A 25,287-nucleotide genomic window follows, 5' to 3' on the forward strand; every position below is an offset into this window, starting at 1 on the left:
AAAGAGGTTTATTCACAAAATAGATGCATAACAAAAAATACAGCAGCACTTGTTCATATAAAAGGTCTCTGTGTGTGAAAAATAACTTTCAGAGAACATAGTCAAGCTGCATTGCTTTGCTCTACTCTAGTGCAACATTTTAACGTCAAGCCGTGCAGGTCAGAAACCACCTCAGACCTCACCGATCTGAGACCACCTCACTGAAGTCTGCTCGCAAATAGCCTAATCAACATAAAAACACAGATAAAGCAAACTGAGTGCAAACATTCTAATGTGTACAAAGGCAACAAAGACAAAGTAGTGAAGCTTATATCTTTTCCACTGATTGAATTTTCATCAAAAGTCATTATGATTTCAGTCATTTGTGGCATAATATTCCTTTTCATTCTTTAAACTTAGTGCAATACAGACGTTACTGAACCGAGCGTGAACTAACAGGTCTGAACAGACCTGCCCAACATGGGAGACTGAAGATCTGTAGACTGTCTTTTTTTTTTTTTACTTAAAAGATTTAATTTATTTATGATTCTTGCAAGATTAAGGGGCCCTTAAGATGCAGTCTAATTTCATACAATAATATAGAAGTCTAGATATGACCTGGCAGTCTAGATATCTCAGTCCTTAATTTCAACTTCTTACACATCAAAGAGCTGAAATATGGGATCAGTCAGCAGATCCAGACCCTACCTTCCCAAAAACAGAGTCCAGACCAGGGTGCCATGTCAGGGTGGACTAAAGTAATGGGTTATTATAGCCATATTAACACCTCACCTATAAAACAAATCAACACTCATATTTCTATAAAGAATTAAAGACTTTGGGCCATTTTTCTAGATACTGTCTAGAAATTTGCAGATTTGCAGACGGAATAATGAATGGAGTTTGTCTAGTGAAAACTCTTCAGTCTTGAACTGGGCTGGTACTGGGGTTTGGTACTGGGGGCGGGTACTGGTACTGGGGGCGGGTACTGGTACTGGGGGCTGGTACTGGTACTGGGGGCTGGGAGGGGGAACATACACCTGAAAACACAGGTGCCATGTCAGCAAGAGTGCCACAATCTCTTAACAGAAATGACAACTGAAATAAATACGTTCATAAATAGAATTTCATGGGCAGCTCTGAACTAGTATTAGCTCCCCAAGAAGAAAGGAAAGAAAAGACTGAAATAGCGGGTATGAACTGTGTGCTGAAGCTCTGCTAGAGAAGGTCAGGGACACACAAAGGGCCAGATGTTCAGGTGATCATCAGTACGCGGCTGTTGGTCCCCAGGTGTGCTGGGCCGAGCCTTGCACAGTACACCCCTCTCTACTCTAACACACGGAGTCTGCTGAATGAAGGGCTTGATAGGTACTTGACTGATTTAGTCTGGTGTGCTACCTCAAGGATAAATCAAGACCAGCTCTTCTGTTAGTCACATGTCCGTTTCATTGCTTGATTCAAAGCAGTGTTCAACATGTCTCACATAAAGTGTTCAATTTCCTGAAATCACGACACCCCCTCCAAAAACACCCAACAGAAATTAAGCAAGTTATTGTTCGCTAAATCAACATCACTGTCTTTGAATAGAAGATTATCGCTCTGCCTTTTCAGACCTTGTCATACGGCATCGTACAGGGCAGAAAAGACACAGGTCAATCAGCACAGGTCAATCAGCACAAAACAAAAGCAGCAGCATCAGGAAACAGGAATTAGAAAAATAAACATCTGGCGGTCACACAGCGTTCAGCGGAGCCACATGTATGATTGAACATGGTTCAGTTTTCAAAGCTGGCCATGTTGGCAAGAACACCAATAAATAAGAATACATATAGAAACAAAGTTTATTTATTTGAAGTCCTGGATGTACGTGCTTGGATGGTCATGGTAACCGGGCTTGGTCTCGTGCTCATGGGCTCAAACATGATGTGTAAGCTGATGCATTCTGGGATGCAAAATTAGACTGGCATGGTGTTCAAATAACCAGTTTAGAAAACAAATGACTTGTGTTGGTTAATTATATTTGATTTTTTTCAATTCTGGAATGAAGATCTTACAAAGATCATTTAATGAGACATAAAACGTCGTGTGTGTATCGCACATGTGGCTCCAGTAAGTGCTGCTTTTATTTGGATTATACAAGAAAGACGACATTATTGACACCGACTTCACGACGTTTCCTTGGTAGGAGTTTCACGACGCAAGAACTCCACGTCGTAAAACCTCGGAACCATAACGCGGTGCCACTGGGTTGTGACTGCGCAGACGCTGGGTTTGGGTCTGGCACCCCTTCTGCTGTTGCTCCTGGCTGTGGTCAGTCTCCGGGGTGAGACTACGGTTCTCCGTGCCTGTTCGTAGTCGCGTTCTGATTGGAGGGGACGGGCTTGCAGCTAGCGATCTCACGGGACGAGAGTACGGGACGTCCCCGTCTTCGTCCCGCGCTCCCGCTGTTCGCTCACTTCTTTTCGGAATCCGGAAGCTTCCCCATTTTTTGATATGCCGTGCTGACGTACCGCTTGAGCCTGACCCGTCCTGGTCCCCTGACCCGTCCTGGTCCTGACCAGAGTGCACCCTCCTCAGAGAGCCATTATACCTGTGCTGGATCACCACGGGAGAACCTTTAGTTCTGGACCCTCTGCCGTCAGGCACCACCACTCCGTCAGACACGCTGTTACCATCCACGTGTTTCTGCATAAGCTCGTCCGTGACCTTTGACCCTGGCTTGTGTTTCTCTCTTGCCGGTCTCTGGTCCCAGACCCTGCTCCTCCTCTTCCTCCGCTCCTCCAGGGGGCGCTCCGTATCTGTCCCTACGGTGTCCCCAGCGTCACTCCACTGCCCCTGTCCCACCCCCCCACAGCCAGCAGGGACCGCCGCCTCTGGGCTGGACATCTTGTCCAGAAACGAAGGCTCGGAGCTGGACACCTTGGCCGGTCGGGCCTCCCGGCCATGGCCGCGTCTGGACACTCTGACCCGCAGCGTGTTCTGGGTGGCGCTGTTCTGGGCCGTGTGACCTCTCAGGGGCTGCGGACTGGTGGACGTGGACGGCGCAACCCGGAAGTAGAACATGGCCTCTTCCAGCTGCCTCGTGGACGACACGCCTAACAGACAGGGATGAAAAACACGAGGGAATAACAAAAAAGAAAGAATAAAGAAAAGAGAGAACCAGAGAAGACAGGCAGAGATGACTCAGGAATCAGCAGAGATGTTATGTAACCTGTTTGTGTGTGTGTGTGTGTGTGTATGTGTGTATATATGAATATGTGTGTGTGTGTGTTCCTGGCCACAAGGTGGCAGCAGTCTCACCAGAGAGTCTGTCTTGCTCCAGTAGACGCACGTGATGGTGAAATATCTGTTCCTGCACCCGACACACAGACCGCTTCATCTTCTCACGACGGGTCACCATGTAGGTCAGGTTCCTCACCTGACACACACACACACACACACACACACACACACACACACACACACACACACACACACACACACACACACACACACACACACACACGTAAGCCCACCAAAAACAAGCTCTGAGTGAATACAGCACACATGACTCTTCCTGAACGGGCTCCTTCCTCCAGAGGTCACATCCAGCCCGACCCGAGTACTCACGTCACTCAGGGTGTTGACACAGCTGCCTCTAATGGCACAAATCATCAACACAGTCCCACAAACTCAAACTTTAATGTCCCAACCCTGTTTGATCTTGACGGCAGACGTCTTGATGCCCTACTACACTAAAAAAAAAAAAAAAAAGTCAAATGTACAACAAAATGTACAACTCATCCTGGTTCAGGATGGAATAAAACTGATCTGAGGTGCACTGGGAAGTTCAACACTAAACTTTCACATCACCCCACAAAACGGGTTCAAATGGTGCAGAAATGCTCCACACTGCCACCAAAGCACCGACAGGAACTTGAATCAAAATGACAATCTGTCTGTCGTTCCGTAGACACATCACCCACAAGCTTCAGGACCATGTGTCTTCTGTTTCTCTTTCCTACATATAAACGCGTCGAGTTGTTGACTTTCTTCTGTTGAGTTAATCACATTCCTAATTAAAACAGCCTGTGGCACTGAAGCGACTCCAGAGAGGTTAATTGATTCTCCATTAAACTGCGTCCAGAGCTTTTAAACCCTTGGTGAATCACCAGAGTGACGAGGATGTAAGAGCCGTCACAGCTGCACAAAAGGATGAAGCGCCTTAAACCACTGAACGCAGTTTCCCAGGAGAAATGACTAAGACAGTGAGAGACAGCGAGGACTTCAGTGGGTGGACAGTGAGTCCTCCAACAAAAATTACAACACAAAATAAGAACTGCAGTCTGGAGTGTGAGGTAGGTCTGCAGGAGTGTCAGTCTGGAGTGTGAGGTAGGTCTGCAGGAGTGTCAGTCTGGAGTGTGAGGTAGGTCTGCAGGAGTGTCAGTCTGGAGTGTGAGGTAGGTCTGCAGGAGTGTCAGTCTGGAGTGTGAGGTAGGTCTGCAGGAGTGTCAGTCTGGAGTGTGAGGTAGGTCTGCAGGAGTGTCAGTCTGGAGTGTGAGGTAGGTCTACAGGAGTGTCTGCCTGCTCTGAGCACACGGCAGATACTTGTGCTTCTGGGAGGCGTGGCCTGAGTGTTGCCTGGGAGGCGTGGCCTGAGTGGTACCTACCCTCTCCAAGTCTTGGCGCAGATGGGTAAAGAGGCGGAGCCTGCGGAGGAGGACTTCCTGTTCGCGGCGCGCGAGGCTCTCCTCTTCCTCCCTCTTCGGCGTGATGAGCGGTAGGTTGAAGGCGGCTCGCCGTCTCAGCTTCCAGTACTGAAACAGGAAGTCCACCGTCTCCAGGGGCAACCCCAGGTGCTCGGCAACATCGTCGATGGCGACGAAGCGGTAGAACTCGTCCTCCAGCTGCTGCACGCGGAGCTTCCGCTCGCTCAGACCGGCCCCGCCCACACGGGGCGGGAACACGGACCCCGTCCCTACGGGCTCGTCTGCGGGCGCGCGGGACACGTCCCGCTCTCCGTCGGGCCAGTGCAGGCCCGAATGTGCAGGGCAGAAGGACTTGAACTTCACCTCATCGTCCTCGGTCAGGATGGTGGTCATCTTCAGACCGAACTGCAGACCACAGGTCACGTGGAACGCCACACGGCAACTCTTAGCAGAGCACTGAAGGGACGAAGAACACGCAAGTTACGCACCACGCTAGATGACAGCATGCGGTGTGTGTGTGTGGTGTGTGTGTGTGTGTGGATGTGTGTGTGTGTGGATGTGTGTGTGTGTGGATGTGTGTGTGGTTGTGTGTGTGTGGATGTGTGTGTGTGGATGTGTGTGTGTGTGTGTGTGTGTGGTGTGTGTGTGTGGTGTGTGTGTGAGGAGTGTGTGAGGAGTGTGGATGTGTGTGTGTGTGTGGTGTGTGTGTGTGGTGTGTGAGGAGTGTGTGTGTGTGAGGAGTGTGTGTGTGTGAGGAGTGTGTGTGTGTGAGGAGTGTGTGTGTGTGGATGTGTGTGTACCTGTATGCAGGCTCCAGTCTTCTCCTTACACAGACAGCAGATCAGAGCCCATCTGTTATTGGGGATCTGAGACACACTCGTAATGGGCTCCATCTTCTCTGGGTTCCCTATGCTCACCTACGGGGGGATGGGGGGGGGGGGGGGGGGGAGCGAGAGAGAGAGAGAGAGAGAGAGAGAGAGAGAGAGAGAGAGAGAGAGAGAGAGAGAGAGAGAGAGAGAGAGAGAGAGAGTTGGCTCTGTGCTCTTTGTACTCTGTATTCCCTGATCCTGTGTAGTGTGTTCTGTGGTTTGTACTGGGCGTGTGTCTATTAGGTTACAGTGTTCTGTGCTGTCTGGCTGGGTGTGTTCTGTGTTCTGCTAGTACACACTGTTGTCTACTGCTGCCTTCAATCCGTGTGTGACGGATGTATGTGTGTGTGTAGGTGGTGTGTGTGAGAGAGAGACACAGTGGAATGTGTGAGTGTGTGTGATGGTGGTGTGTGTGTGTGTGTGTGTGTGTGTGTGAGATGGTGGTGTGTGTGTGTGTGTGTGTGTGTGTGTGTGAGATGGTGGTGTGTGTGTGTGAGAGATGGTGGTGTGTGTGTGTGCGTGTGTGTGATGGTGGTGTGTGTGTGTGTGTGTGATGGTGGTGTGTGTGTGTGTGTGTGATGGTGGTGTGTGTGTGTGTGTGTGATGGTGGTGTGTGTGCGTGTGTGTGATGGTGGTGTGTGTGCGTGTGTGTGATGGTGGTGTGTGTGTGTGTGTGTGTGTGTGTGTGGAAGATGGTGGTGTGTGTGTGTGTGTGTGTGTGTGATGGTGGTGGTGTGTGTGTGTGTGTGTGTGTGTGTGTGATGGTGGTGTGTGTGTGTGAGATGGTGGTGTGTGTGTGTGTGTGTGAGATGGTGGTGTGTGTGTGTGTGTGTGTGTGTGTGTGTGTGTGTGTGTGAGATGGTGGTGTGTGTGTGTGTGTGAGATGGTGGTGTGTGTGTGTGTGTGTGTGTGTGTGTGTGTGTGTGTGTGTGTGTGAGATGGTGGGGTGTGTGTGTATGAGATGGTGGGGTGTGTGTGTATGAGATGGTGGTGTGTGTGTGTGTGAGATGGTGGTGTGTGTGTGTGTGAGATGGTGGTGTGTGTGAGATGGTGGTGTGTGTGTGTGAGATGGTGGTGTGTGTGTGTGAGATGGTGGTGTGTGTGAGATGGTGGTGTGTGTGTGATGGTGGTGTGTGTGTGTGTGTGTGAGATGGTGGTGTGTGTGTGTGAGATGGTGGTGTGTGTGTGTGTGTGTGTGAGAGATGGTGGTGTGTGTGTGTGTGAGATGGTGGTGTGTGTGTGTGTGTGAGATGGTGGTGTGTGTGTGTGTGAGATGATGGTGTGTGTGTGTGTGAGATGATGGTGTGTGTGTGTGATGGTGTGTGTGTGTGTGTGATGGTGTGTGTGTGTGTGTGAGATGGTGTGTGTGTGTGTGTGTGAGATGGTGTGTGTGTGTGTGTGAGATGGTGGTGTGTGTGTGTGAGATGGTGGTGTGTGTGTGTGATGGTGTGTGTGTGTGTGATGGTGTGTGTGTGTGTGTGATGGTGTGTGTGTGTGTGTGTGTGTGTGTGTGTGTGTGTGATGGTGTGTGTGTGTGTGTGTGTGTGATGGTGTGTGTGTGTGTGTGTGTGTGTGTGTCAACACCTCAGGGATCCAGAGGGCACAGCTAACGTGGACCCACTTGCTGCCGCTACGTGTGGGCTTCATGGCTCCGCCCTTCTTTGGGCACAGCTGGCATTTGGGCGAGATGCCCAGAGCGCACGTCCGACACAGCCAGCTGCCTTCAGGAACCTTCAGGATGCCGTAACACGCCTGCAGGACACGAACACAACGCGCGTGTGTGTAAGGAGGCATCACACAGTCACGGTCCCTCATTGGCTAAGCCCGACTGCTCACACGAACACACACCTGATGCACACAGATGTTGCACTTGTCACAGAACACCATTTCGTTGCCGTCTTCGCCGTCAGGTGACTGACACACGTCACACACCACGTCCTCGTCGTACTCGATACCAAGACCCTCCTCCGTCTCAATGGCGTGACTCATGTTGTCATAACATCTGTGTTCAAACTGCTCCATCACCTTCTCCATGGTGTCCTCATCCAGCGCCGGCATCCCTACACACACACACACACACACACACACACACACACACACACACACACACACACACACACACACACACACACACACACAAAACTTCAGAGAGCAGAAGAACTTTTGGGTGTCCCAGGAGTGAAGGATCCAGCTCTGTAGCCAGACTGTAATCTGCTGGGCCCCCAGGAGCAGGGCTGGACCCCCAGGAGCAGGGCTGGACCCCCAGGAGCAGGGCTGGACCCCCAGGAGGAGAGTTGGGGCCCCAGGAGCAGAGCTGGACCCCCAGGAGGAGAGTTGGGGCCCCAGGAGCAGGGCTGGACCCCCAGGAGCAGGGCTGGACCCCCAGGAGCAGGGCTGGGGCCCCCAGGATTTAGGCTGTGAATGGGCAGTAAGAGATAAGTTAAGTCCTCACCCATCTCACTGAACTCCTTGTTGGCTTCCTCCAGCCAGGCCACGTCTTCCTCACTGAGGTCATAGCGACAGGTCCCCTCTGACAGCGTGCCAATCGGCACGTAGCCCAGCATCGATGGCTCCGCCCCCCACGACACAAGAAGCTTCTTGGGCCTAGTGAACAAAATCGCCGGAGACTTTTCCGCCACAACTCTATGAGAGAATAAAGACAACAATAATTATAAATATATTTATATTACATTAACATATAAATCCTTACATTTGAATAAAAAACAAGATCTTATAAATATATTTATATACACATTTGCATATAAAACCTTTCATTAGAATAAAAAACAACTTATAAATACATCTATATACATATTTACATATTAAATCTTAGAATAAAAACAAGAATTTGTTCTTAAACAACCAAAGCAGCATTAGAGGCTGCTGGTGGGGGGTGTGTGTAGGAGACGTACCGGACTGTTGGTTTGGGGATGGAGTGTGGACTCACGGGCACCTGAACCCCCTTCTCCCACTCCTGTCTCCACGGGTCTGACAGCACGTAGTAGTCCTCCGTGTTCAGCTGGTACGAGTCGTGAAGCTTCATGGCTGTGATGAGGTCCGTCCTGAACACCTGCGAAACCAGGTCAAACCAATCAACATGAAATTATGAACCTCATGAGATCAAACGCAGTGGAGAAGTTCTAGAAGTAATGGCATGTGATTAGCTGTGAGTTCTACAATCGTGGTGAAATGACAGGCTTGGGGGCGGAGCTAAGAGGTGGGGCGTTACCTCCGAGGGTCTCTTCCCTTCTCGTCTCTTGGAGTTGGACATCTGAGACCATGATGTGCAGTTACCTAGACAACAAAGCCAAGGTGAGAACACATGGTATATGAGTGGAGCTCAGTGAGACAGACACCGGGATTAAAGTCTAAATGACACGAGAGTCCAGGAGTGGATTAAAACCTACAGACACCGGGATTAAAGTCTAAATGACACGAGAGTCCAGGACTGGATTAAAACCTACAGACACCGGGATTAAAGTCTAAATGACACGAGAGTCCAGGAGTGGATTAAAACCTACAGACACCGGGATTAAAGTCTAAATGACACGAGAGTCCAGGACTGGATTAAAACCTACAGACACCGGGATTAAAGTCTAAATGACACGAGAGTCCAGGAGTGGATTAAAACCTACAGACACCGAGATTAAAGTCTAAATGACACGAGAGTCCAGGAGTGGATTAAAACCTACAGACACTGGGTTTAAAGTCTAAATGACACGAGGTTTCAGGAGTGTATTAAAACCTACAGACACTGGGTTTAAAGTCTAAATGACACGAGAGTCCAGGAGTGGATTAAAACCTACAGACACCGGGATTAAAGTCTAAATGACACGAGAGTCCAGGAGTGGATTAAAACCTACAGACACCGGGATTAAAGTCTAAATGACACGAGAGTCCAGGAGTGGATTAAAACCTACAGACACTGGGTTTAAAGTCTAAATGACACGAGGTTTCAGGAGTGTATTAAAACCTACAGACACTGGGTTTAAAGTCTAAATGACACGAGAGTCCAGGAGTGGATTAAAACCTACAGACACTGGGTTTAAAGTCTAAATGACACGAGGTTTCAGGAGTGTATTAAAACCTACAGACACTGGGTTTAAAGTCTAAATGACACGAGAGTCCAGGAGTGGATTAAAACCTACAGACACCGGGATTAAAGTCTAAATGACACGAGAGTCCAGGAGTGGATTAAAACCTACAGACACCGGGATTAAAGTCTAAATGACACGAGAGTCCAGGAGTGGATTAAAACCTACAGACACTGGGTTTAAAGTCTAAATGACACGAGGTTTCAGGAGTGTATTAAAACCTACAGACACTGGGTTTAAAGTCTAAATGACACGAGAGTCCAGGAGTGGATTAAAACCTACAGACACTGGGTTTAAAGTCTAAATGACACGAGGTTTCAGGAGTGTATTAAAACCTACAGACACTGGGTTTAAAGTCTAAATGACACGAGAGTCCAGGACTGGATTAAAACCTACAGACACCGGGATTAAAGTCTAAATGACACGAGAGTCCAGGAGTGGATTAAAACCTACAGACACCGGGATTAAAGTCTAAATGACACGAGAGTCCAGGAGTGGATTAAAACCTACAGACACTGGGTTTAAAGTCTAAATGACACGAGGTTTCAGGAGTGTATTAAAACCTACAGACACTGGGTTTAAAGTCTAAATGACACGAGAGTCCAGGAGTGGATTAAAACCTACAGACACTGGGATTAAAGTCTAAATGACACGAGAGTCCAGGAGTGGATTAAAACCTACAGACACCGGGATTAAAGTCTAAATGACACGAGAGTCCAGGAGTGGATTAAAACCTACAGACACTGGGTTTAAAGTCTAAATGACACGAGGTTTCAGGAGTGTATTAAAACCTACAGACACTGGGTTTAAAGTCTAAATGACACGAGAGTCCAGGAGTGGATTAAAACCTACAGACACTGGGTTTAAAGTCTAAATGACACGAGGTTTCAGGAGTGTATTAAAACCTACAGACACTGGGTTTAAAGTCTAAATGACACGAGAGTCCAGGACTGGATTAAAACCTACAGACACCGGGATTAAAGTCTAAATGACACGAGAGTCCAGGAGTGGATTAAAACCTACAGACACCGGGATTAAAGTCTAAATGACACGAGAGTCCAGGAGTGGATTAAAACCTACAGACACTGGGTTTAAAGTCTAAATGACACGAGGTTTCAGGAGTGTATTAAAACCTACAGACACTGGGTTTAAAGTCTAAATGACACGAGAGTCCAGGAGTGGATTAAAACCTACAGACACTGGGATTAAAGTCTAAATGACACGAGAGTCCAGGAGTGGATTAAAACCTACAGACACCGGGATTAAAGTCTAAATGACACGAGAGTCCAGGAGTGGATTAAAACCTACAGACACTGGGTTTAAAGTCTAAATGACACGAGGTTTCAGGAGTGTATTAAAACCTACAGACACTGGGTTTAAAGTCTAAATGACACGAGAGTCCAGGAGTGGATTAAAACCTACAGACACTGGGTTTAAAGTCTAAATGACACGAGGTTTCAGGAGTGTATTAAAACCTACAGACACTGGGTTTAAAGTCTAAATGACACGAGAGTCCAGGAGTGGATTAAAACCTACAGACACTGGGTTTAAAGTCTAAATGACACGAGGTTTCAGGAGTGTATTAAAACCTACAGACACTGGGTTTAAAGTCTAAATGACACGAGAGTCCAGGAGTAGATTAAAACCTACAGACACTGGGTTTAAAGTCTAAATGACACAAGGTTTCAGGAGTGTATTAAAACCTATAGACACTGGGTTTAAAGTCTAAATGACACGAGAGTCCAGGAGTAGATTAAAACCTACAGACACTGGGTTTAAAGTCTAAATGACACGAGGTTTCAGGAGTGGATTAAAACCTACAGACACTGGGTTTAAAGTCTAAATGACACGAGGTTTCAGGAGTGGATTAAAACCTACAGACACTGGGTTTAAAGTCTAAATGACACGAGGTTTCAGGAGTGGATTAAAACCTACAGTCAGCACAGATTTTCTAAATGTTCCCCATTGTTGAAAGTGTAAGTCCTTCCATGGTTGTCCTACAGGATTACACATTAATGTGAAGGGAAAATCTCTCGCACACACGTCCAATTTAACGATGCCAATGGACCCAACATGCACAAGTGGTGAAGAGCCCAGAGTTGTTGGAGGACACCCACCCAGGCACTGGGAGAACTGGTAACACTCCATACAGGCACTGGGAGAACTGGTAACACTCCATACAGGCACTGGGAGAACTGGTAACACTCCACTCAACAACTATAATTATCAATGCATGACCTGAATAAATTAATGCCATGCTGAGAGTGAGACAGTAGTGGTGTATCAGCACACTCACATGTGTGTGTGTGTGTGTGTGTGTGTGTGTACTTCAAACTCATTATTTCCTGCAGAAAATGCTTTCTTGACAACTCAGAAAGGACATATGGTTTAGAGTATCCAAGTGTCCCGTCTGTCCTAACCATTCAACATGCAGGTGTCCTGCTGTCCTGCACTCTGCCTGATGCTAAACTACGGAGCAGCCTCGCTCTGGTGCTGATCAAGAACACTGTTGCGTAGCGGAGAGATTTCACCAAGACTTCAACACATTATTCAGTTAACTGGGTGAACTGGTAGTGAAGGTGGGGGGGGGGGGGGGGGGGGAAACCAGGTGTGAAACCCAACACACCGAGTGAAACTCCCAGACACACGCGTCTGCTTCTCCGAGCCCAGGCACAGTGCACCAGCGCACGGAGCGTCTCTCCATGAGCTGCATCATGACCACGAGCTCAGCCTGTCATCAGGACTCAGTGGAGTGCTTGTTCTGGTTCAGCCTGACAGCATGAACTCGGTGTGTTAGCACAGGAGAACCTCGCTGCACTGTGGAGAGGGAGGTCCCAGGATCTGCGCTGTTAACAGGGTTTACTAAACATAACCCAGGTAGAGATGATCTTACTCACCACACAACTCCTGGCTGACCAGACTACTGACTCCTGACTGACCAGACTACTGACTCCTGACTGACCAGACTACTGACTCCTGACTGACCAGACTACTGACTCCTGACTGACTCCTGACTGACCTGACACCACCTTGCTGGAGCTCCCCAGTGGCTGGCTGGCCCTGGTCTCTGTCCGTGTGCACACACTCCTCACACTCGCATGTGTGGACCTGCTGTGGGCCTTCACTGAATGTAAACATGAGAGACTGAATAGGCTGGACCTGGACAACCGCCAGAAGTGTTCTAGAAAAACCTCTACGTTTGATATGACATAAAGACACCACAAAATGAGGAGATACCACAGAATGGACATACCGTGACAAGACCAGTACCATACAACGTACTGAAAAACTAACATGAAGTGGCAAAAAATAAATAACAGTAGACGTTCTGAAAAACTTACATACTTGCCAAGAAGACGAAAAAGGATGAAAAGAGAAAAAGATGAAAGTAAAAGCTGTGAGTCTTACTTCCATCGTCGGACTCCTCGCTGGTGCTGGGCACACGGCTTCTCTTCATGGTCAGCCCTCACAGATCTGCACACAGCAGGTCCTGTTTAACCCCACACACAGCACAGATGGTCCTGAGTATTAGTGAATGACTACTGCTGAGACTACCCACCAGCCAAGCTGCGTTTACATGTAACGGTATGGCAACTTCACCAGCAGTTTATGCAGTGGAAAACAGTACAGTGATAATGTAAAAACTAAACAAATAACAATAATTATAATATTACATCATTATAATAACCTCAAAGTCAAAGATATAACATTTCGGTCTCAAGCAACGAGTGAAAGGTAAAATAGTAAAACTAAGAAATTTTTTAGCTATTAAATTTTTTATTAGGAACGAAAACGTCACAGTGACTTCGCGGGAAACTTTTGATTGGAACACGTGACAGTTGAGGATACAGCGACCGAGCAGATGACGCAAAACTCCAGAAACATCAAGAAATGACGCAACAATCGCCTCGTCCGTTAAAACGTCACGCGAGTCGGCACGTGCGTTCTCGAACCACATTTAAAATACAACACTGTAAAACTGTCAACACAGCGTGTCAACACTGTAAAAACACGGTTAAACACGCTGCGCACACTGTGTTGCTGTGTGAGGTTAACGTGAGCCCAACATCACACACACACACGTTGTGAAGTTAGACGCTGGATCCAAAGGAGGGTGCTAAAGGTGCCCATGCTAAAAACAGAAACAGAAAAAAAAAAACACGAGGCCACGCCCCCTGACATGGCATAGCTGACCATCACAGTGCCCGCACAAAATGAGCAACTAAATTAATTATCTGGAATTATTCGTATATTTCTCCGTGTTTTTCCAGTGCGGGTAAAATCCCAACTGCACAATCGGTCTGGATCACACGAGTAAATGCGATTAGCATTAAACCCGCAACTTAAACCCGAACATCAACAAACGTGTCCGTTCGCTCCGGCTAAGATACTTAAACTTGTGATTTTAATGATGTTGGTGAACACATTATTAAAAGTGATTGTGCGTATGTAAATTAATCACACGTTACCTCATTGGGTTCGTAATAACCGTGGAGCACCGTGCACGGCGAGCAGTGACAGACGCTACAGAACCGTCAAACTAACGTGAAGTACCGGAGGACCGTCTAACGACCCCGGGACCAGAACCGCCCCGACACGAGACACGCGCGTTCGTGCATTTCGCCGTTTGCGCCGCGCGCTGAAAGTTTTGAGCGCAAGTTTGGAGCCCCGAGCGCGAGCGGCGAGTCCTGCTGTCGCGCGCGCAGCTGCACAGGGACGCCGCGACCCGCCCGCGCGCGCACGCGCGCTCGCTCGCGCTACCGAACCGCGTCCGCCCCGGCGGAGATAGCTGCACGGTAACGGTCCCGATCGGCGCTGCGTGTGGCGCGGAAGCCCCGGGGAAGCCCGATAACGGGGTCGGAACCCGTTAATACCCACCCGGGGCAGATTTATTGCCCCCCGAACTTAATCTTTTGGCGCCATTTTAATGACGTACTACATTTGCACCGGACCATCTGCGCGCGAGCAGCTCGCGGAAATCACGGAGAAACGGGTGGCGCGTGGGGGGCAGCGCGGCCCGCCCCAACCCTCCCGAAACGCGGTAGACACCGAAACGGGACGGTACCTGCACAGACGAGGCCTCGCCGCTCCTGCGTTGGCGTTTCCGTGCCGCGAGCCAATGGTGCTGCTCACAGTTTGAGTTCGGGCGGCACGGTCGCCTCCCCGCCCCGCGCGCACCAACTTACGTACGTGTGTGTGTTCTCCTGCCATCGCCTCTGCCACCACACGGGGGCGCCCAACCTCCACGTTCCTGCCCATAATAACGTATTCAAAGTGATTTATCAGTATTCGACTAAAGAAATATAATGTACACGATCTTGTTTTACAGTCTATAACCAAATAACTGCTGCTCTCTTACACTTTTACTATGAAAAATCTATACTAATAATACTGCGTGTATTTTAATACCCGTTTTGGACAGTTGTTGAGAAAGCTAATGTTTTCAAATGTGAAGGTTGGAATCTCAACATGGATTATTTTCCTAGTCTCACATCACAAACATTGAGGTGGTATTTCAGCAGAACGGAGTCACTGCTCCTTTACAACATACTGTAGCACAAACCATCACACCTGTGCATAGCAGAGTCACAAGGTGATCTGTGAACTGAAACATTCATTTTTGGGCTGCCTGTAAGTGAAAAGTCCCATAAATGGTTAATGTGCACATACAATTCCAGTATTGTACAGATCATGTAAGTTTCTGGTGTCTAAACCAAAAAACGAGATTTAAAGGGACATGATGTATGGAGTGTAACAAGCACATAAACATTCTGCTGAAATACCACTTCAGTGTTTGTGATGTGTGACACTAATGTGTCCCTGTCCACCCCACATGCCTGTGAAGAGGGGTGTACCTTTTAGTGGAATTCTAACCCTAATCCAAAGCACCTGGTTGAAATATGAAGACTTGAATTTGTTGATCCGAGTAGTAAACACGGAGAATGTGTGTGCAGGGTTCTGCCTCTGCAAAAAGTGGCATTTGGTCATTAGTCAAAAATTGACAGGGTGTTACAGATTCTACAGTGAAGTTTCATGGATTTCACTGGCATCACACTGGACCTGCAGTGTGTATGTGTGTGTGTGTGTGTGTGTGGTCTAGCATAAAAATGCTCTTACCAAAGTCTAGATCTAAAACTGCCTACTGTCTACAGATCTAAATGGTACGTTCAGAATCAACCTTATGCCTTTTTTTAAAAAACACAAGAACCTGCAAGTGTTACTCCCTTATATGCAGAGAGGAGAGTTGGGAAAGGGCACATGGGTGTGTTTGGTAAAGGGCACAGGGGTGTGTTTGGTAAAGGGCACAGGGAAGTGTTTGGGAAAGGGCACAGGGAAGTGTTTGGTAAAGGGCACATGGGTGTGTTTGGTAAAGGGCACAGGGGTGTGTTTGGTAAAGGGCACAGGGAAGTGTTTGGGAAAGGGCACAGAGGTGTGTTTGGGAAAGGGCACAGGGAAGTGTTTGGTAAAGGGCACAGGGGTGTGTTTGGGAAAGGGCACGGAAGTGTTTGGGAAAGGGCACAGGGGTGTGTTTGGGAAAGGGCACAGGGGTGTGTTTGGTAAAGGGCACAGGGGTGTGTTTGGTAAAGGGCACAGGGGTGTGTTTGGTAAAGGGCACAGGGGTGTGTTTGGGAAAGGGCACAGGGGTGTGTTTGGGAAAGGGCACAGGGAAGTGTTTGGGAAAGGGCACAGGGAAGTGTTTGGGAAAGGGCACAGGGAAGTGTTTGGTCTGTCAACAGCAGACACAGGACTCAGTTGGGACACAGAATGTCTTCACAACTGAAGCAGCTACATTCACACACACTCGTACAATAATCCAAAACTCAAAGTTTCTGCATGAACAACTTCAAAAAGAAAATCCCAAAGACACACTCTACTTCTACTTAAGGGTCCTAATTTAATTTGTAATTTTTTTATTTATTCATCAGTGTGAGTCTTATAAAACCGCTCGTCATCAATTGAAAATCCCAGATGTAAGTTGAGATACAGTTAGCAGCTGTGCCTTTTAAACTATTTACTGATGCATCAAAATTCTATGTGAACTGGAAAACAACATACATTACGTCAATAAGTCTTCACTACTTAATTTCACTTTCAAACCTAATTTCAAACTATGTGAAGACTTTTGTGTAAAATAACAACTTTCTGTAAATGTTTTATGGCCTGTTTATGGCCTGTTTCATATTACAAATACAATGATCTTTCAAAGCTCACTGATATATAATCTAAAGCCCAGTGTAACAAAGACAGACCCCTGAGGGACCCCGTTAACAATTTTTCACAGGACCTGCGATTGCTTACAATTTGCAACAGCACAAACCATCCTATTAATAAGATCATTAAGAAACCAATGAAGTGCCTGCTCATCAAAACCAACAGAAAGCAGCCTTTATGAAAAAGCATAAGAAAGAACACTCTCCACCAGCTTTCTAAGTAAATATATTTTAAAGGTGCTATTGACATGACATCCTCACCAGATGTCAGTAACAACCCATCAAATACACACATGGAAAGAAATCAAACATAGATGTCCATAAATTATGTGTAATAATGAATAATGACACAGGGGAAAAGTGGAAGCCAGGAGAATCACGACAGCAGCTGAAATCTATCAGTCATTAAAAAGTGATCCTGCCACTTAATGCAAATTAATACCAGCAGGTTCAGTCCCAACTGATGACCTAGAAAAGACGTGTCATAACCAAGAAGTTACACAAGACACATCTGATGATGTAAAACCACTGCACTGTCTCTCAAGACCTTCACAGAACCACTGCACTGTCTCTCAAGACCTTCATAACCGTATTGTTATACTTACAGCAATAGTTACAGAAGAATTTGCAGAAATTGCCAAAAAAGCACAGTGAAGCATGCTTAAAGTTACTCAACAACATTTAGACAAGCCTGTGAAATACTGGGAGAAGAGTGAACTCTTTGGGTGCCATAAGATGCACCATGTCTGTAACTCAAAAGGCACTGTGTATTACATTTACATTTTTACATTTACCCCCAAAACTCCAACACCCCACCCACACCGTACCAACAGTGAAGGTTGTCACGGGAACATCATGGTTTGTTTCTCAGCACTGCCACAATTCATTTAACTGAAAGAAGGATGAAAGGATAAATGTTGAGAGACATTAAATTAAAAATGTTAAATCTGCTGTCACCAGGATGATGAAGATGAAATGACATGTCAGCAAGACCATGACCCCAAACACACGGAGGAAGGAAAATCAACTGGTCTCTGAGAAAGAAAATAAAGCTGCTGGAATGGCCCAGCCAATCACCTGACCTGAATCCAAATTGCCCAGCCAATCACCTGATCAGAATCCAAATGGCCCAGCCAATCACCTGACCTGAATCCAAACTGCCCAGCCAATCACCTGACCTGAATCCAACTGAAACTCTATGGAAACTAAAGCTCTGGGTTCATAGAAGGAACCACAGAACCTTCAGTGTTTGTGTGGCTGAACGGGTCAGATTCACCTCATCAGGTCATGTGACTGGTGTCTCCATACAGGACGCACCTGAAGCTTTTGCATGAAGCATTAAACACATTTCAGTGTGTTCAGTACTTTCTCTGTGTCATTTCTCATTATTACATATAATTTATGTGTGGATTTGATGGGTTTGTTACTTACATCTGGTGAGAATTTCATGTCAATAGCACCTTTAGAAAAGAAAAAATAAACTGATGTGTTCAATACTTATTTTACCTGCTATTTATATATAACGGAATGTATGTATGTATGTATGTATGTATGTATGATATATGTATGATATACAGTTGTGATCAAATTTATTCAACCCCCAATGCTGCGAAGGGTTTTATGGAATTCAGTGCACATTTGTAATTGTGTTCATAATGAAATCTTACAAGGACTTGTTAAAGAACTAAATGCAACTAAGATAGCATCAATTTTTTTTGTCATAAAGTATTAAATGGCCTTTTTGTGATTTCTTCATTGACACAATTATTCAACCCCTTTACGACTACCACTCCTAAGAACAGAGGTTCATTCCAGTGTTTTCCATCAGGTATTGAAAACATCTGTGGATGTCAACGAGCAGCAATCAAGCATGATAAGCACCAATTAGGCAGATTTAAAAGGACTGTGATACTCAGCTCCTTCTAGACATCTACTGGTGTGTTTCCAAGCATGGTGAAGGCAAGAGAATGGTCCCAGAAGACAAGAGAAGAGGTTATTGCTCTTCACAAGAATGGCAATGGATATAAAAAGATTGCGAAGTTGTTAAATATTCCAAGAGACACTATCGGAAGTATCATTCGCAAGTTCAAGTTAAAGGGCACAGTGGAAACGTTACCTGGTCGTGGCAGAAAGAAGATCCTGACCGCGACTGCTGTGCGCTACCTGAAGCGTAATGTGGAGAAAAATCCCCGCGTGACTGCTAAGGAACTGAAAAAAGACCTGTCAGATGTGGGCACTGAAGTTTCAGCTCAGACAATAAGGCGCGCACTGCATAACGAAGACCTCCATGCCAGAACGCCCAGACGCACCCCCTTGCTGACTCCAAAGAACAAGAAAAGTCGACTGCAGTATGCCAAAAGTCATGTGGACAAGCCACAAAGGTTTTGGGACAGTGTACTGTGGTCAGATGAAACTAAACTAGAACTGTTTGGGACAATGGACCAGCGCTATGTTTGGAGAAGGAAGAACCAGGCTTATGAACAAAAGAACACCTTGCCTACTGTGAAGCATGGCGGGGGGTCAATTATGCTTTGGGGCTGTTTTGCTTCTAATGGTACAGGAAAGCTTCAACGTGTGCAGGGTACCATGAATTCCCTTCAGTACCAGGAGATCTTGGAGGAAAATGTGATGGAGTCAGTCACAAACCTGCGGCTTGGGAGACGTTGGACCTTCCAACAGGACAATGATCCGAAGCACACATCCAAGTCCACTAGAGCATGGTTGAACATGAAAGGCTGGAACATTCTAGAGTGGCCATCGCAATCACCAGACTTAAATCCAATTGAGAACCTCTGGTGGGACCTAAAGAAGGCAGTTGCAGTGCGCAAGCCTAAGAATGTGACTGAACTGGAGGCTTTTGCCCATGAAGAATGGGCTAAGATACCCATAGGTCGCTGCAAGACACTTGTGTCAAGCTATGCTTCACGCTTGAAAGCTGTCATAACTGGAAAAGGATGTTGTACTAAGTACTAAAAAATAATGTCACTAGGGGGTTGAATAAAACTGATAATGATGTGAGCACAGTAAAGACATTTGTGGTTATTCCATCATAAATATTATGTTATGTTTGTCTAATTTATAAGTGCCTCTTTGATATAATTGTAAATAAGATGACTGAAATGATCAAAATCAATGTCAAACTGGCCAAAACACTTTATTTCAGTGGGGGTTGAATAAATTTGATCACAACTGTATGTATGTATGTATGTATGCATGTATGTATGTATGTATGATATATGTATGTATGTATATATGTATGATATATGTATGTATGATATATGTATGTATATATGTATGATATATGTATGTATGTATGATATATGTATGTATGTATGATATATGTATGTATGTATATATGTATGATATATGTATGTATGTATGTATGATATATGTATGTATGTATATATGTATGATATATGTATGTATGTATTAGTGGTGGGCCGTTAACGGCTTTCGTTAATTTGATACTCTTATCAGGCGATGTAAAAATTATCGCCGTTAATCTATTCTTGAAGTTGGGTTGGGAACTGGGTCAAAATGGGTAAGCAAACTATGATGACTTTCAACTTGATAGTTTAGCTCGGCTGTATTCCTAACCAAATTGCACAGTAGGGGCGAGAACGAGTTTTCAAACCTGTGAATTACAAATCGTTCGTGTATTTACATGGATGCAGCCACGAAGTCGCCAGGTTTGCTTCATGGAAAATTCATTTTTAGGAACGTAAAATGTTATCGGAGCGGAGCTTGGAGCGGTCGTTTTCTGCATGGTCCTAGCGCTAGATACGTCGCTATTTAAATATTTCTTTTTAACGGTAAGAACTGCAGAGGACCAAAACCGGCTTTTGAAAAAGTCTCCCCCAAATTACGTCCGTGAGGTTAAATGTACTAAATGTTGGCTTACATTTCAAATAGCTGAATAAACATGTTTATTCATTTAGCTGAATAAACATGTTATCAACCCCTTTTAATGTACAGTATGTAGGCTTACAAATTCATGTTTAACTGAATAAACCAGTAGCATACATTTTATTGAGCATGTTTTTTTGTTCAAGTATCAAGCAGTCATTGATGCATTTTGGAAACAGGAGATGAGCCCCTGGTCTAATGCACCCTCTGTATTAAGAAACCCTATCTCAAAAACTGACTTTTAGTCATTACTTGGGTAGCACGCATATGAGCCATTTTAATATAGATCAGGGGTGGCCAACCCGTCATAGACCAAGAGCCACTTTTCTTACTGTGTTACGGCAAAGAGCCACATCGTACATGGGCGAGTGTAATCTGTTGAGCAGGGGGGGTGGCGAGTGTAAATTATTAGCTGTGAAGACAGTCAAATGCGTGTTTTCCACTACGCCGGTTTAAAAAGTATTAGCGGCTCGCTAGGCTTGTAAACTAACTGCGCACCATGAAAATGTAGCAGTGTGTCGCCCCGTTTGTGCAGGTGAGCCCGCGGACCGGCTGGGGAGATTAATCTAGATTAATTTCAAGATTTCAGTGAGATTAATCTAGATTAAAAAAATTAATCTATGCCCACCCCTAGTATGTATATATGTATGATATATGTATGTATGTATGTATATATGTATGATATATGTATGTATGCATGTATGTATGTATGTATATATGTATGATATATGTATGTATGCATGTATGTATGTATGTATGTATGATATATGTATTTATGTATATATGTATGATATATGTATGTATATATGTATGTATGCATGTATGTATGTATGTATGATATATGTATGTATGATATATGTCTGTATGTATGTATGATATATGTCTGTATGTATATATGTATGTATGCATGTATGTATGTATGATATATGTATGTATGTATATATGTATGATGCATGTATGTATGTATGTATGATATATGTATGCATGTATATATGTATGATATATGTATGTATGTATCAGTGGCGGATGCTGGTCTTTCAAGGAGGGGAAGCTCAATTTCGGCTTGAGTGATAGAAGTCAGTCTCCAAACACAAGCAGCTACAACAAAAACCACCAGAAATAGAAGCTCGATTTGTCACTAGTCATTTTTAACGAAGAAAATTCCGCTAAGGGGATTAGGAAAATCTCCGGTTCAACTCAGAACAGAATGAAAAAAAAAGTATTAAATTAAACACTCCCACGGAGGTTTACGCCAAAAGATAGCTGATTCGCTCATTTCGCTGTCAATCAAAAAGGGATTCAACCTCAGACAGATCATCCAATCATTATGCAGAAGCTGAGCGTCCGGGCCAGCCGAGGCCGGCCCACTGCCCCATAGACCCCCAGAGACGCTGAGCGTCCGATGGGTGGGACAAAGCCCAGCATTTATCCAATGGCTCGTCTCGTTTCGCTGCACTCTTTGCTTCGCTATTGAACTCTATTAGACGCTCAGCGTCCACGCCGTTTAAAGCACCGTGAAGCTGCGGGAATGAGTGAGAGGAAAGCCGCGTCGTTACCAGCAATAAGAAACTGATTCTGAACACAAGTTTAGCGCGTTGTAGCGCATATTTAGTCAATGACATGTACACACAACAGTATATGTTTGATCACTTATTTTTGACATTTTAGGGGAAGCTGAGCTTCCTTTGCAGTCTTAGAGCAATCGCCACTGGTATGTATGTATGTATGTATGATATATGTATGTATGCATGTATGTATGTATGATATATGTATGTATGTATATATGTATGATATATGTATGTATGCATGTATGTATGTATATATGTATGATATATGTATGTATGCATGTATGATATATGTATGATATATGTATGTATGCATGTATGTATGTATAATATATGTATGTATGTATATATGTATGTATGTATGTATGTATGTATGATATATGTATGTATGTATATATGTATAATATATGTATGTATGTATATATGTATGATATATGTATGTATGTATATATGTATGATATATGTATGTATGCATGTATGTATGTATGATATATGTATGTATGTATGTATGTATGATATATGCATGTATGATATATGTGTGACGGGCAGGTGTGAGCAACAAAAAGGAAGCGATCACGCCAAGTCTCAGGGAAAAAGGGTGGTTTAATATAAAGTGTGCAAACCTAAAACCCGTGCAATAGATCCGAATTAAGGATATAATGACCAGCGGTCAACTGGTACAAAGACAAGGCATATATAGACAGACAAACGACCATCAGGTGGGAACGGATCACGGGCTCCGCCCACCTGAGGGGCGTACACGACGTCACAAGACAACAACAACACAGCCGCTGTGGACAGAGGCGGCCGGTAGGGGGCCGCCTCACCGTGACAGACCCCCCCACCAAGCCGCACTCCCCTCCACTGGGTGTGTGGCACACAGCGGCTGCACAACAACACGAAGGGGCAGGAAGGCAAGGACAGGCAGGGAAACACCTCCTGCAGTCCACGAGCTGAAACACAAAACACATAACATTAGTCAGCTCACCTCCCTGGGCGGGACCCTGGACCGACTGGGCCGTCAACAAGACAAAACCACGCCCCGGTCGGTCACAGGGCCCTCACGCCCTAACCGGCGTTTAGCCAGAGAGCCCCACAAAAGTGTGCGTGCGTGCAGGCTACTCCCTGGGGCACGGTCCTAACCACCTCCTGGACCTACCTCTCATCTCGGCGCACCTCGACCCTGGGCAACCCTAACCGGCCAGGGAGACCGCCCCTCACGGGGGAGTACATAGCAAGGCGGACTCCTCCACCCCACCGGAGGTTCCAGGGGGGAAACACTCCTTCCCTATGTGGGCCGGCTACACCCCAAGACTTCTTGGTACCGCCGAGCATGAGGGGGGACCTCTGTCTTCAGCAGGAGCTCTTCAGACAGGAGCCCTCAGGTCCCCATACATCCGGGGAGCCCTCACCCTCCAGGGGGGGCTCTTTAAGACCGGGCTCCCGTCACCCCATCACATAAGGGGGCTCCTGCCTACTTAGGAGATCCCACAAGGTCCAGGAGGGCCGCTATTCACCACCAGGAGCAACCTGCAACACATGACATACACACACGCACACATACACAAAACACTCACGCGCACTACCCTGCTCAGGGCCTCCCTTGGGAGCGACGCCCTCCGTACCACACCCCGTGGCACGGGACCACAGCCGGTCCACCCCCAAACACACATTCAGGGGGAGGAGCATGCGTGGAATTACATAAAACAAAACAAAATCACGCAACACGCTAGGACAAAACAAACACGCAAGGACTAGACAAAACAAACGGTGCAAAACGGCAAACGGACAGGATCCCACACATGCGCGCTCTACTCAAACAAACAATGGTGACGCGCCGCTCGAGTCCGCAGTCGCTCCCCACATCAAACACTAGACACACGGGGGAGCGAGGCGACCTTGACGAGCGGCGACCGCGTCACACATAAAACATTCAATGAGTAACACACGCGAGCGACGCACACCGATCCATACGTCCGTTCACTCACACACACCTACACACACGTGTAATCACACAACACGAAGTAACGTGTAACCGCCCTGGTCACCGCCGTGCTGCACACACACACAACGTTTCAGCACGGCAGGGCTCTTCAACAACAAACAAAACACCACGTAGACAAGCACTTACCACGAGACATGACCACGAACGAAGGAGAAAGAAAAAGAGACTCGGCGGCTTCCGAAGGGTGGCTGGTCATTCTGTGACGGGCAGGTGTGAGCAACAAAAAGGAAGCGATCACGCCAAGTCTCAGGGAAAAAGGGTGGTTTAATATAAAGTGTGCAAACCTAAAACCCGTGCAATAGATCCGAATTAAGGATATAATGACCAGCGGTCAACTGGTACAAAGACAAGGCATATATAGACAGACAAACGACCATCAGGTGGGAACGGATCACGGGCTCCGCCCACCTGAGGGGCGTACACGACGTCACAAGACAACAACAACACAGCCGCTGTGGACAGAGGCGGCCGGTAGGGGGCCGCCTCACCGTGACAATATGTATGTATGATATATGTATGTATGTATGTATGTATGATATATGTATGTATGTATATATGTATGATATATGTATGTATGTATATATATGTATGATATATGTATGTATGCATGTATGTATGTATGATATATGTATGTATGATATATGTATGTATGTATGTATGATATATGTATGTATGTATATATGTATGATATATGTATGTATGCATGTATGTATGTATGATATATGTATGTATGATATATGTATGTACGTATATATGTATGTATGATATATGTATGTATGTATGATATATGTATGTACAGTTGTGATCAAATTTATTCAACCCCCACTGAAATAAAGTGTTTTGGCCAGTTTGACATTGATTTTGATCATTTCAGTCATCTTATTTACAATTATATCAAAGAGGCACTTATAAATTAGACAAACATAACATAATATTTATGATGGAATAACCACAAATGTCTTTACTGTGC

The 25,287-nt window shown here is 45.9% G+C and overlaps 1 protein-coding gene across 7 annotated transcripts; it reads right to left on the reverse strand.

The window, feature by feature from the left end:
- Positions 1 to 433: 433 nt before the first annotated feature.
- jade1 (jade family PHD finger 1) lies at positions 434 to 14,852 on the reverse strand. Of its 7 annotated transcripts, none has more exons than XM_076978100.1 (11): positions 14,696 to 14,852; positions 13,039 to 13,120; positions 8,766 to 8,830; positions 8,449 to 8,606; positions 7,989 to 8,179; positions 7,385 to 7,596; positions 7,121 to 7,288; positions 5,468 to 5,584; positions 4,629 to 5,123; positions 3,280 to 3,397; positions 434 to 3,074 (listed from the first exon to the last, which is right to left on the reverse strand). In XM_076978100.1, the coding sequence occupies exons 2-11, from the start codon at positions 13,085 to 13,087 to the stop codon at positions 2,170 to 2,172; spliced, it is 2,478 nt and encodes an 825-aa protein (XP_076834215.1). In that variant the 5' UTR covers positions 13,088 to 13,120; positions 14,696 to 14,852; the 3' UTR covers positions 434 to 2,169. The 7 variants fall into 7 exon arrangements, with proteins under 7 accessions (XP_076834215.1, XP_076834219.1, XP_076834218.1 ...); XM_076978104.1 differs by having other exon boundaries at positions 13,039 to 13,104; positions 14,696 to 14,819; XM_076978103.1 differs by lacking the exon at positions 14,696 to 14,852 and adding an exon at positions 14,509 to 14,647.
- Between the last annotated feature and the right edge of the window lie 10,435 nt (positions 14,853 to 25,287).

This window comes from Brachyhypopomus gauderio, chromosome 17 (genome assembly GCF_052324685.1).
Source record: "Brachyhypopomus gauderio isolate BG-103 chromosome 17, BGAUD_0.2, whole genome shotgun sequence".
Lineage (NCBI taxonomy): Eukaryota > Metazoa > Chordata > Actinopteri > Gymnotiformes > Hypopomidae > Brachyhypopomus > Brachyhypopomus gauderio.